We start from the raw sequence: 13,701 nt of genomic DNA on the forward strand, positions 1-13,701 counted from the left end.
CCGTCCTAGGATCCAGCCTTGCGACAGGCTCCCTGCTCAGTGCGGAGTCTGCTTCTCCCTCTCCCTCTGCTGTTCCCCCTGCTTGTGCTTGCTCTCTTTCTCTCTCTGTCAAATAAATAAAATCAATCTTAAAAAAAAGAAAAAGTAAAGAAAAATGGTGAGTGTAGAAAGGGACGATCCAATCAGCCAAATCAGCTAAATCAACTGTGATGATAAATGATATGATGTCACAATCAGATCACATTTACAATATACTAGATGTCCCGAGCGTCCACAGCCACTCCGAATGCAGAGTCCACAAGTGAACACGCAGGGCCTCTCATCTATTCTGCAATCCATATGACCAGTTAATCTTGATGATGCCATAAGTAGCTACCCAAGATCTCAGTCTGACAATGTGGGTGTCTTACTGGACCCACCCATCTTTCTCCTTCTTCCTTCCCCACCCAATCTACCATCTCTGCTGATTCTAGCCCTAAATACTGAATCTCCCATGCCTTTCCTCTCCTTTCCAGTGTCACTTCTGCATATCCTCACCGCTTTTGAGAACACCTCTAAACTGGTCTCCTCTCCTCCAATCTCTCCTTCTGTAATCCATCTTCCATAGTGAGAGCAAAGTGATCCTGCTAGGCTGACTGGTACCAAGTCCCTTCCCCTGATTGGTTTCTTCCACTTCATAATCACTTGCAGTGTAAATTTCAATTTCCTTATGTAGACAGCGGAGTTAGTACAGGAGTTAACATAAATGAAGTGCTTAAATAGTGCCTGGACACAGTAAATTCTATAGAAGTGTCTGCTATTAATTTTTTTTAATGACCTCATTTTCATTCTCCTTTTCAATCTAAAACACTGTCACTTTGTCGTAATCATTGTTCACAATTTTCCAAGCACATGGTGCTATTACACACCTCTGGGATTCACACACACACGCGCGCGCGCACACACACATGCTGTCCCAGTTTTAGACCACCTGGTTGCACCCATGTATGTGTGGAACTCTCATTCTTTATAACCCCATCTCCCCCGGTGTTTCATAGTGCGCTCCCATACACCATATAATTTCCTCCAAATTCAGTGCAGCCTTCGCGCGTCGTAGTATGTTTCCAGTAGCAACCACCACACTGGATGGTAATTTGCTTATATATTTCTCTGCCCTTACAGGTAGGAGCTCCCAGAAAGCAGGGATTTATCTTATTTGAAGCCTCTGACTAAACGCCAGCACATAGTAAACAGCTGGTACTCATTTAGGAAATGTTTTTTGAACAAATGAAGAGTGTATGCTACAATCAGACAGATGTAATTAAGAATATTTGAGAACGTAGAAATTCCCATTTGAGCAGAAAGAGGAAGTTTAGTTCAAATCGGTAGAACTGCTGTTTAATTGTTAACCAATCATGGCTGTGATGCAGCGAAGCCTGTGCGGCTAAAAGGTCCCGACTAATAGATCGGTGGGTGCGCGTTAAGTGTTTTAGGAGCGTGATCAACGCACCACCTTCTCCTTTACTTGGGGGTCAGGTGGTGGGAATTTTATTCACATTTCTGCAAAACTTCCCGGTGTCTCCGTAGGCCTGGAGGATCTGAACGCCGACCAGCTCCCAGAAAGATTCTTCTTTCTCATTTACCTTCGGATGCCGCCCCCCCGGCATTGCCCCCCCGCCCCGGCACTGCGCGGAGCTGGCGCCCTCGGAGCAGCTCAGCCGGGGGTGACAGCTGAGCCGCGGCCCGAGGCTCGGTGCTCGCCCCTCCCCGCCCCGCGAGTCACGTGCGCCAGGATGCTAACTTCCCCCTCCTCCCCCGCCCCCTTCCCCTCCGCCGCCTCCCCGGCCTCCTCCTCCTGGTGAGGGTGTGCGAAGCCGACCGCGCGAGCGGGAGCGAGGAAGCGAGGAGCGAGCGGGCGCTGCCGGAGCCCGCAGCCCGGGCGTCCGCGGCCGCCGGGAGCCCCGCAATATGCCGCCGCGGCCCTCTGGCTCTCGGCCATGGCGAGGCTCAGCCGGCGCGTCCCTTGTACCCTGCTGCTCGGCCTGGCCGCGGTGCTGCTGAAGGCGCGGCTGGTCCCCGCGGCCGCTCGAGCCGAGCTCAGCCGCTCCGACCTCAGTCTCATCCAGCAACAGCAGCAGCAGCAGCAGCAACGGCAGCGGGAGGAGGCGGAGGAGGAGAGGCCAGAGGTGCCGGCGGCATCCTCCACCGCTACTGTTCCAGGTAGGAACGGCAGCTCGGCCCTGCCTTCCCGTCACCGCGACGGATCTCAGCTGGCGTCGCTGGCCTTCTCTCCCCTTCCTTAGCCAGCTCGATTCCCATCGCTTGTCCCGACCCATTCTCGTCTCCCCGATCTCCCCAGACTGTCTGCCCAGGACTCGGGCAATGCTCTGGTTTCGGGAAACTGCTCTTTGGGTGGTGAGCTTTCTGGGAAGCGCAGAGCTCTGCAGTAGGGTGGGGAGGGGTCGAGAGGAGTGGGGATGAGTGACTGACTCGATTGATCTTTTTCTTTTCCTTCTTCCTGAATTCATCCCTCTGCCCTGGGAATGTCTGCACAAACACACACACACTTCTCAGATCCCTTTAGCATTCTGTTCTTTATCCTTTTCTTTCCTAGAGACTGAAAAAAATCTTGCAATAGACACCCACACGCCTTTTCATCATCTCGCCCCGCCTGCTATATTTAAATTTAGATCCGGAGAAAGAAATCTTGATTTATTTTATTTTTCATTTCTGGCTTCTCTTATCCCAGGAAGGGTTTAAGTCGGTTTGCAAGAATTCCTTCAATATAATAAGATGAAATAAACCAAAATGGAACAGGATTTGTAATTGAAGGAAAAGGGAAAAGGAGAGGTGGACAGATAAGATAAAGTCTGTAGTGATGTTAGTACAGCAAACCTGCCTCCAGAGAGGGAATCTCCTTACTTGTTAGTGGAACTTAATGAGGCAGATTCTTGACGCTATTCAGTGAGGATGAGGAAATACACTATAGAATATGTGGCTGTAACGGTCCCTCAGTTCCTGCCTCCTCCTGCCGCCCCCCCCCCATTAAAGCTCGATGGGTCAACAGAAAGCTGGACTATCCATTTTAATAGCCTCTCCCCACCCCCAGCCCAGTTCCCTTCCCTGCTATAGAGGCTGCCTGATATTTAGAAAGAAAAAAAGCCATCAGTTTTTTTGGCAAGTGGGCTTAGTTTCCTACAAAACCAAAGTGAATTCTATTTTAACATTTGTTTTTGTTTTAAAATCCTTCCTGGTAACATACAAGATGTTGAAAATGAGATTTTAAAGAGTGGAATCAGCATCTTACTTTGTCCTGCTTTCTCGTCATCAAACAGCAATACCCAGGCACACCAGCTGCGATTCCTGACAGGATGATTTAATTTATCAGAGTGCTCTGAGCATAGGATGAAATCACCAGTGTGCAGGAAAGCATGTGTTCCTGACACCCTCTTAAACCAATTCATAACACTCAAGCGTGGTTAGAAGTCCTGAAAGATACGCAGTATGTGATGGTTTTCCGAGCTAGTTTTTTATAATTGAAAGTGCTACCAGCATGTTTGGGCGAGGCTGCTGCTAGATGTGCTATTTGCTAAACTTAAGGAAATTAAAGATAGAAGAGCAATTGAGAGCCTGTCTTCATTATGAGAGGGATTTCAGACATTAATGACGAAACAGAATTCTGAGAGAGTGTTGGAGTCTGTGGTTTGCAATGTATTTTTATTTTGATGTACCTTCTTTCAGGAATATTAATTAGTTAACGGGTTTTGACTACTATGGTATATGTCATGATGAAGGTTATGAGAAACAGCAATCATAGGAAAATTTTTGTGTCAAGCTGCAAATTAAAATACTTGTTTTCTGATATTTGTGAAAATATTTCTGAGAAAGGTTATTGTTTGGGAAACTCGCAGTTTTTGTCTTATGTACGTATTAGAGTAACCAAAATAAAGGAATCACTATCTAGCAGATCAAACTAGAACCTGAAAATTAACCTATTATGACTCTTACTTTTCCCTCAAAAACTAACTCCCTAAAGCCAGGGGCAAACAAGAGAGCAATTCAGTTGATTGCGGTTTTAGTTACTGGAATATTGTGTCGTATAACGACATACAACCAATAAACAAACGAGTTAAAATATTCCTCCGAGCACATTGTGATCTCTGGATTGAACTGGTCTTCCTGTTTCAACCTTTGTTCCTTTAGTGTCTGTTCTCCTCTCACAGCTAGTGATCTTTAGAAAAACATTCCATAGGATCATTTCTGCCCACAGTCCTCCGATGGCTGCATCTAGTGTCTTTCACACTAGATGCCCAGACGCTGAAAATGGCCCACCAAGTAGATCCTCTGTGCCCCTCCCCCTCCTACTCTCCCTTCTCTGACCCTGACTCGCACCTGTACAGCCGCACCACACTGGCTCTCGGGGTCTTCGTTTGGCAAGTGGGCTCTGGCATGGGGCCTTTGCACTTGCCATTTTCTCTGCCTGGAATTCTGGAACTTCACTTTCCTCAGGTTTGCTCAGTGTTCCTGTCACAAAGAAGCCATTCCTGACCAGCTCAACTAAATAGTAATCTGCATGTCCTTTCGCATTGCTTCTTCTCTGTGGCACTTACTACCCTCAGCCCTTCCTGTAAGCCTGCCGCCTCCTCCTAGAATGTAAGGTGCCTGAGGATGTGAACTTTGTTCTGTTCACTGTTACGTTAAATTATTCTATATATTGAGGACCTAGAAGAGCATCTGTTGCACATAGGCATGGATCAGTTTGTCGGATGAGTGAATGAATGAATAAATGAATAAACAAGAATGCTGGCATCAAGGATCTTTCTGAGTGTTTGCCATTTCATTATCTTGTGAAATTCTGCACCGGAATTTAGTAGGGATATGTAAAAATAAAGAAATGTTAGGTAGAACTATTTGTAAGTAGAGGTTACTAAGTTTAGATCTTTAGTTTTAGCTAATTTTGGTGTTTATCCTATTCCGACTGCAGAGAACTGACTTGAGTCCACTTATTACATCCTGTCAAGATTCTTCACCCAAGTGCACTTATAATCCTCTTATGACCTAGGAGGTATTAATATGCCTTTAAATAGCGGCTATAGAGCTTGAGTTAATTCTTTGACTCTGGTGCTTCTGATTCTTTGGACACATTATGTGAAAAACTATAGTACTTGTCATTGGCAAAACTTAAAAAACTAATTCGGCATATTTAGTGACTGGTACATGACAGAGCCTTGTCAATCCATAGTAGAGAAATTGAGCATTGACCTTGGTTCGTATTCTCTGGGTATTATTATTCTGAATATTTATCTCTCTTTGTATTCCTGAGAAATTAGAAAGTGAGGGTAAAGAAATTGAATATGAGATTGAAATAATCACGTAAAAAAAGTGAATTTTCATTTTCTCATGAACTTATAAAACACCATCTTTAGAGAGCAGTGAGAATAAAGACTAAGGTTGAGATCTGTCAAATCAGTTGTTTTCTCCAGTGTATGCAGCAGCTCGGATTTCTCCATCTGCACCCGTATTTGTTAGAAATAAATATTTGAGAGACCAGGGGAGAATTAATTTGGGGGCTGGTGGTAGCGGAGAAACCATATCCTATTCACTGTGATGGCCCATTAGATGGGAGGCCTGCTGGGGGTGGGGCGAGGGGAGCTGGAGAAAATAATGGGCTCCATTTCAAATTCTCCACGTGAAGCACAGACACAGGGCACCTCCATGCATTTTTATAAATGTCTTCTGCATACAGAAAAAGCTTCTTGAAAGATATATATTCATGGTATAAAATTTTTGTACATTTCACTTATATATGTATTTTTAGCCTTTTTATTTTGGAAAATGTCAAATATATGGAAAGTAAACAGAACAGCACTTAAAAAGCCCATACCGGTCTCGGTCTCCCAGCTTTAATAGTGGCTGAATTCTGCTGCAATTGTTTCACCCACACAGCCACCCATTTCCACTGCGTGGGATTTTTTGGGGGGTGGGAGAATGTACGTACATTGAAATGCACATACCTTAGGTGTACTATTTTGTATTTTTGACAAATGGAGAGGTTTATATGACCATCACCCCTATGAAGATACAGAACATTTACATCACGGTCGAAGGTTCCCTCCTGCCCCCTTCCCAGGCAGTCCCTGTCCCTTATCAAGAGACAACTTCAGTTCTAATTATTTTTATCACAGATTAATTCTATATTTTCTAGGGCCTCATAAAAATAGAATCCTATAGCCTGTACTCTTTTGTGTCTGGCTTCTTTAGCTGAGTCTAATTTTCATAGGTTTCATCCATGTTGTTGCATGTTCAGTAGTTTCTCTCTTTTTATTGCTAAGCCATCGCAGGAATTACTCCAGTTTGGTTTGTCGCTTCCTTCTATTGATGGCTATTTGGGTTATTGTCAGTTTTAACTATTGTAAATGAAGCAGCTACATTGCTGGACAAATCGTTGGGTGCACACATCTTCATATCTCCTCGCTAAGTGCCCAGGAGTGGAATTGCTGGGCCAAGTGGTACGCTTGTGAAGTTAAAACATTTTTTCCCTATTCTATATAGCTGGAACCCACCACACTTAATAACATTTAATTTAAAAATTATGAAATTTGATATAGAATATTACTGCATGCTTTCTATTAAATTCAAATAACTTGATTTAAACTTCTTGATTTTAAACAAACCTGATTGAAATCTCCCATCCATGAAAGCATTTATTTACTTTTTTTCTATTTCAGTGAATTTGAAAATCAATAGGAGAAGTGGGCTTAGAAATGGACTGTTCTATCTGAAGTACTCATGCTTTAAAGGCCATATTCCCCAGTGGGGTAATTATGATTTCTTTCCAGGATTTTAGTAACCAAAGGGAGCTATTTCTTGATGTTGATTACTGGTTGAAAAACACATGCCATTGTGTTGAATTTGAGTTCAGTTTGTTTTGGTGGTGGTTTGGTAATGTTTTTAATGTGGCTGAACAGAAACGACCAAATATTTTTTTGAAACAAAACTCCCCTCTCCCCCCCACAGTCAAGTATATGAATATTGAACTTGATTCTCTTTCAGCGTTCTGACTAGGTTAGCTGCAGCGTTGTCATTCATTCACTTGGCTTGGTGTAATGTGTCTTAATTTCTTTCTGACAAAATAGCCTTTGCGAGGACATGGAAACAATGTTTTCCATCTGCTATTGGTAAAAAGTATACTTTGTAATATTTACCTGGCAAATTCTAAAACTTTGAAAGCTATGTGTTGTGATGCAGTACAGCATAAGCTTAAGAAACAGCTTCTGTTTGCTTTGAAGATTGTTTGGAGATGTCTCTTTAGTTTGCCTTTTGTGTAAGCACAATCCATATGTCTGAAACATACCAGATTCTGTGCCTTTTAAATTCTCTTATGGCTGTCTGTGTCATCAGGACCAGGCAGTATTCTTAAGTACTTGTTGATGAGGTCTGTGACTATAAAGGCCAGTTCACTTGGGCCTAAAATGAGTGGTTCTGAGTAGGGTAGTTCATTTCATGTGGGGTAGAGTGTGTCAAGGAAATGCTAATCATTTTCCGTCCTTACTACATGTCAGTCTGCCGCTGGGATCTGGTGAACCCAGACTGTAACATGCCCCAGTACCGTATCACGCTTCTCTGAAACCTTTAGTTGATAATGCCTCTTAAGATCTCCATGTTAAGGTTCTGTGTCTTGCACAGAAATTAAGATTTAAAATGAAATTTTTATATGTGAGATCTTGATTTCTACTTGTGCTTTTTTTTTCTGGAAGAGGTTTCTATATCATAATAATTTAGAAAATAATTGAAAAGTAAACATTCATTAGCATTAGTAGTTATTGTACTTAGTTCAGTTTTGTTTCTGGTCAGGAAAGAGATATTGTTTAAAATCTATATAGTTTTAATTCGCTTGTTAGCTCTGCTGATATTCAGAACATTTACATAGCTAAGGCAATACCAATTCATATCTATGGCCCTAAATGCTGGTTGGTTTAAGGTGACCAGTTAGTTGGAAGCTGGTGGAAATGTCTAGTCTCAAACCAGAGCTCATGTTGTGAGGACCCTGGCTTATCTTTGGGGTAAGTACTGTAGGGATATTGTATAATTCCACATCCTTTGGCCTTTCTAAAATAAAATAAATCCAGCATCCATGGTTTTATTCCCACCTAACTACGCCTCTGCTTTATTGTAACAGAAAGAGAAACAGGATGGATAGATGGATGATTTGTTTTTCGTGATGGATTAACTATAACCAGGAGCTGAATAGAAGTTGGAAGTGTCTTGGAGTTTCTGACTTACTAGATTTTGTGACCCGTTCCACCCTTGCTTGTGTCCCTCTTTTTGGGAAGGATGGAAATTAAGTTGTCAAGATATGCTCAATATAGTTAAATGAATTATGTTTCTTCAAAACTTTGAACATGTTCTTTCATATTTGTATGAATAGAGTTTATTTATAAATGTCTGGGTGACTGACACAAGATTACTAAAGATACCAAAAGAATATCTATTTATTGTAAAAATGAAAACAGGGAGGCCATGCTTTTTATGTAAGGGGAAAAAAATGTCACCAAAAGTAATGGGAATAGTAGGATTTAATTAAATATCTCACTGAGTAAAACGAACCATGCATGAATCAGTGGTGTCATGAGGCATAAATTATGATTCAATTTGTATATCTGATATTAGAAAAAAATCTATCTACTTATTTATATTTAAATAGATTGGTATATTCCAAATATTTGCATTTAAAGACTGCTAACTTCTCTTTGTAAAATAAGTACTTCCCAAAGTATAGTTTCTAACATATTTGTGCTATTAGATTTTGGATTTTTAGCAGAAAAGCTATGATTGAACACTTCCTAAATTAATCAGAGTTTAACTCTCATTAATAATCATAAGAAAGAAAAATATATTTTAGTAATGTATGAAAAAACTAATCTGATCTTCCAATGCGATTTATAGTGGAGCAGTGTCTAATAGCAATGAAAATATGTAATTATTAAAAATACAAATTTTTCACTTTGCAGATTATAGTCAGCCTTCTTGAAATCCTATGCTCTTGGAACTAGAATGAGGTAGAAATGGCCTTGCCCTAAGTGCTTTGCCCTGGCAGTGTTTGAAAAGTATATGATCTAAGCTAGAACACATCCGTATCTGAGAAGACGTTCTGGTGGCTCCTGGCAGTTCCAATGTCTGATAAAGCTGAGAGTTAAGGGTAATCTGATGATTTCCCTCGTAGTAAATATGACTAAGATGAGTGAGTGTTTTTCTCATCTTAACTTTCCCTATCGACTGATTCAAGTTTGTGAATGAGAAGAATCAAAAGAATGTGTATTTTAAAATTCCTTCTGTACCATAGTATTTCAAAGAGGGAAGGTCTTGTGAATTAATAAAGCTCGGTGAAGTGTGGGATGTGAAAAGGTAGGAGGTGAAGACTTTGGAATCTGAAGAGAAAGGAGGCAGAAGTTATATAACTCACTGTGAGGAGTATGAGAGGGGGTCAGGTAAGTCAGTTCCTGGGAGTGGAAAGTACTTACAAGTTGTGATTGTGTCCCCCCCGCCGTGTGTATAAGGGACTCACTGTCCTTTATAAGACAGAGGTTCTAAGCAGCTAGTGGAAGGGTGTAGGGGGGGTTCATGCATAGCCTGAAATTAATGATAGATAATTGCAATCAGCAATTATCTAGTATTCAGAGTATCTGTAAGATTTTCAAAAAAATCCTTGACCCCAGGAATGTTAAGAAAACCAACTGTGGTTAATTAGGCCTTTGCGAGAGGACTCAGTAAGAAGAGGACAAAGGTAACATTCAGACTCAAATCATAGCTTTGTACGTTCTTAACATGTGAAGTTTCTCTGCTGTTGTGCACATGTGATGGGTAAAATTAGTAAGTGTGCCAGCAGCACAACTAATCTCGCCAGAAGGCTTTAACTCTTAAAAGAACTGGCTGCCTAGGACACATGTGCCTTGGTCAATCCTTGCATCCTTTGGCTTTCCATCCCATCTGTAGAATGGCTACCAATATGCAGCAGATGTCTTTTGGTAAATCACATGACTCTGGATTGCCTTATATCAAGGTTTCGTTGTCTAATAAACTGTTGGGATACCTTACACCTTGAAAAAACACTCTGTTCAGAATTCTTTGACAGTCAACTCAGAAACTCTCTGTATCTTGGCTTTTGGCCATTCCACGGAAGGATAGGGTCGGTGAGATTAAGTTAATAATTTTTTTTTTAAAGATTTTATTTATTTATTTGACAGAGATAGAGAAAGCCAGCGAGAGAGGGAACACAAGCAGGGGTGGTGGGAGAGGAAGAAGCAGGCTCATAGCGGAGGAGCCTGACGTGGGGTTCGATCCCATAACGCCGGGATCACGCCCTGAGCCGAAGGCAGACGCTTAACTGCTGTGCCACCCAGGTGCTCCTAAGTTAATAATCTTAATAAGGGCTCTGATGATTTTTGTGAGTCCTCTAATCCCTCTAGGTCTGGTTATAAACCTCATCATTTTTAGCAGATGAGGACCTACCCTGGTTGTTATTAATTCCTTGAGAAGCCGTTTATAAAAACTTAAGCCTTTCCCCACCTACTGAAACATGTATTAATCTTTGGTCTTTACACAGTTTGGGGTCAAAATAGTCATTTTGGCTTATGGCAGTTTAAGTCTGCCAGGAGTTGAACTTGCTGCTTTCATTACTGGTGATGTTCTGGGCTTTCAAAATTAATATTGTTCCTAAATTCACTGAAACCTATATTTTTCTACTCACTTTTTTGATTCATGCCTTTCCTGGTTTCACTAATAACTGATTACCTTGGAAAAGTTAGATGCTACCAAGAGTGCATAGCAGAGTGAAGAATTTTCTTTGTTTTGAGGAAGAACTTCATATTGTAGAATTTTTCTTTCCTTTGAAAATCCAAATGGAGAGATTTGTAGTTCAACATGTTCTGATGTTCCAAAGATAAATAATAGCATGTGCTGCAACTTGGAAAGTTGCAGCTTCAGAGAACAGCATGGGGCACAGACATGGAGGCAGAAAAAGAGACACCCCTGTGGAATCCAAGTGTGGCCACTGTGCCCTGTGTACATAAGCACGGGCTCACGGGCCAGAACTCTTGGCAGGGACTGTATGTGGGGCCCATCATGGATCCAGCAGCTTGAAAATAGCTCTAACAAAGACACATGAGAATCGGCTGACCCACTTTACTCCCCTTTCCTCCCTATCAGCATTTCTTATCAATAATACAATGTCAGGTCTATAGCTTTGAATAATTGGCTATGCAATAATTATATTATTTTTTAAAAAGTTATTACAACCATAAAGTGTTTGATACTGTAATATATAGGTAATTAAGCTATCTTTATATTCTAAAACATAAAAATAGAAAACATAGTGTATTTTTTTTTCATTTTATTTAACGTTCTCTGACTCTCTTCTCACTCTTCCTCTCACGAGGTGATCTCATCCACTTAAGTTGCTTTAAATACCCTCTATATGCTAAGACTCCCCAGAGCTCACTCCTGAGTATATCCACCAATTATGTTGACATCTTTATGTGGCTGTATCACAGGTATTTCAGTTTAAGCATGTCTAAAATGAAACCCTTGATTTTTTTTTTCCACCACTCCTTCCAGAATAGAAAAATCTCCTTTATTGTTTTTTTTTCTTTGACTATAATCCCCAGAATTTATGTATAACTGGAAGTTTTTAACTTTGACCACCTTCTCCAACTTTCCTTCCTTCCTTATTGTTATTAAAAACCAATGCAGTGCCTCACTGGCCAACAAAGGGAAGTTGAGGGTACTGTCCTGCCATGTCCTCCACCTTCCCCTTCATCTAGTCAGTCGCCAAATCACGAGTCTATCCCAAGTGTTCCTCATCTGTTAATATTTCTCCCTCTTCCCTGCCCCAGCTCTGGTTATTCTTATGTTGTACAGGTTAGCATGCTAATGGCCTCCTTATGTCCATTCTTGATGCACTAAACTCCATTTTCCCCAAAGCAACCATGGGGATCATCTGCTCCCCAACCCCATAGTGGTTATTTTATTTTTAAATACAAATCTGATCAAGCTTCCCATGATATTGAGAACCAAGTCAAAGGTCTTAACATGACCTACAGGCTTTGTAGGATTTGCTATTCCAGTCTCCATTCCAGTTCTCTGTCCCTTGAGTGTGACAGGCTCTGTGCCTCAGGGCCTTTGATACACACACACACAGGTCACCTGACTAATTGCATTCAAACTTCTGATGTTAGCTTAAATTCTCCTTCTTTTAAACAGGATTTCTTTGACTTTCCAAACTGAGCTAGGTTCCTCTGTTCTGTGCTCTCACAAGCACCTCCTACTTGTTCAAGGTATGTAGTTGATTTGTAGCTAGGCACCCATTCTGCATTTCCATATTTGTCTTCTCTAGATTAGAAGTCAGATGAGGCCAGGTGCAATAATTGTTTTGTTTGGGTTGTATTCCTGTATAAATATTTATTGAATCAGTGAATGACTCTATATAGAGAAATATTTAATTGAATACTTTCTTTCATTCCCATGCTTGAGCTGGCTTCTCTAGAGAGCATATATAGGAAAAGGATATTATGTAGGGGAAAGGCTATAGGACTTTCAGAATGAAGTGGCCAAAGTATATATATTTGGGATCAAGAGAATGCCTGGTTTCAAAAAAAAAAAAAATCTGGGAAGAGGAATGTATTTACTCAAATTCAATACACCATATGTTGGTTTATATATGGGGCCAGAGATAATATACAAGATTCCTACAGTGACTGATTTCACTCATCATCTTCTTCTGTTTTTAAACAAAACTCACTGAGTACCTACTATTTGCCAGGCCCTCCATCACCACGGATTGCAGGGAACACCCAGTGGGGCTGTAGATAAAGAGACCACAAATGGTAATAGAGTGTGGTAAGTGCTATGCTGCAGGAGCGTAGAGGATACTGTGGAGACATGGGTTTGGGGACAATCACTTGGCCTCTTTCCTGGAAGAAGGCGCACTTAAAGTGAGTTTCAAAGTGATGCAAAAAAGCGAAAGAAGGAAATTATTTTCTTATTTTTGATTTAGATTTTTTCCCCCATTTCTTTCTGTGATAACAGTGTAATAATTCTAGTCCCCTTTATCTTTGCTATTCTCTAGAATTTTATTTCCTACTTCTATGCTCATCATTTTGAGATTTTTAGAAAAGGAAAAAAAAAATAATGTAACTTCTTTCACAGTGCCCGCAAACTTCTTGAAGACAGACTGATGATATGCACTCCTCTCTTAAAGGAATTGAATCTGGAATTCAAGCATAAGCCCATTTCTTTGAGTGTAGATCTGCTGTGACTTAGCAATCAGTCCTTTTCGCGTTTACGTTGATCTACGGCAGAAATACTTTGCCATGAAGACAGTTGGGGTGTCATCACCTTGACCACGTTGTGCTATTCTCTTCATATGTCAGTCCTCAACATGAACGCAGCAGACCAGTTGTGTCTCGACGTCTCCTAGCGCCTCTTTCTCTCCCACCTGTGCCAGGCTGGTGGCCATTTCCCAAATCTGTCGTGGAAACCACTTGGCTCCTCTTCCTTCCCCTTCAGTGGCCCCAAATTCCATTTCCACACCTCACCAAAAGAAGTGAGTGACTTAAAATATATCCTGTTTATGACGGTGGGTGACCACCGGAACTGAGACTTTTAAAAAAATATAATTATACAAAGCAGTTGCTTGTTTTTTTGCTAAATCAGAAAGTTTGACAC

General features: G+C 41.2%; 1 protein-coding gene across 1 annotated transcript in view; it reads left to right on the forward strand.

Moving 5' to 3' along the window:
- Nucleotides 1–1,812: 1,812 nt before the first annotated feature.
- FAM171B (family with sequence similarity 171 member B) overlaps nucleotides 1,813–13,701 on the forward strand; it is a 63,820-nt gene continuing 51,931 nt past the window's right edge. The window contains exon 1 of the mRNA XM_002929723.4: nucleotides 1,813–2,199. Within this exon, the coding sequence (XP_002929769.3) occupies nucleotides 1,977–2,199 (223 nt within the window). The 5' untranslated portion in view covers nucleotides 1,813–1,976. The remainder of the gene's footprint in view (nucleotides 2,200–13,701) is intronic.

This window comes from Ailuropoda melanoleuca, chromosome 2 (genome assembly GCF_002007445.2).
Source record: "Ailuropoda melanoleuca isolate Jingjing chromosome 2, ASM200744v2, whole genome shotgun sequence".
Classification (NCBI taxonomy): Eukaryota; Metazoa; Chordata; class Mammalia; order Carnivora; family Ursidae; genus Ailuropoda; species Ailuropoda melanoleuca.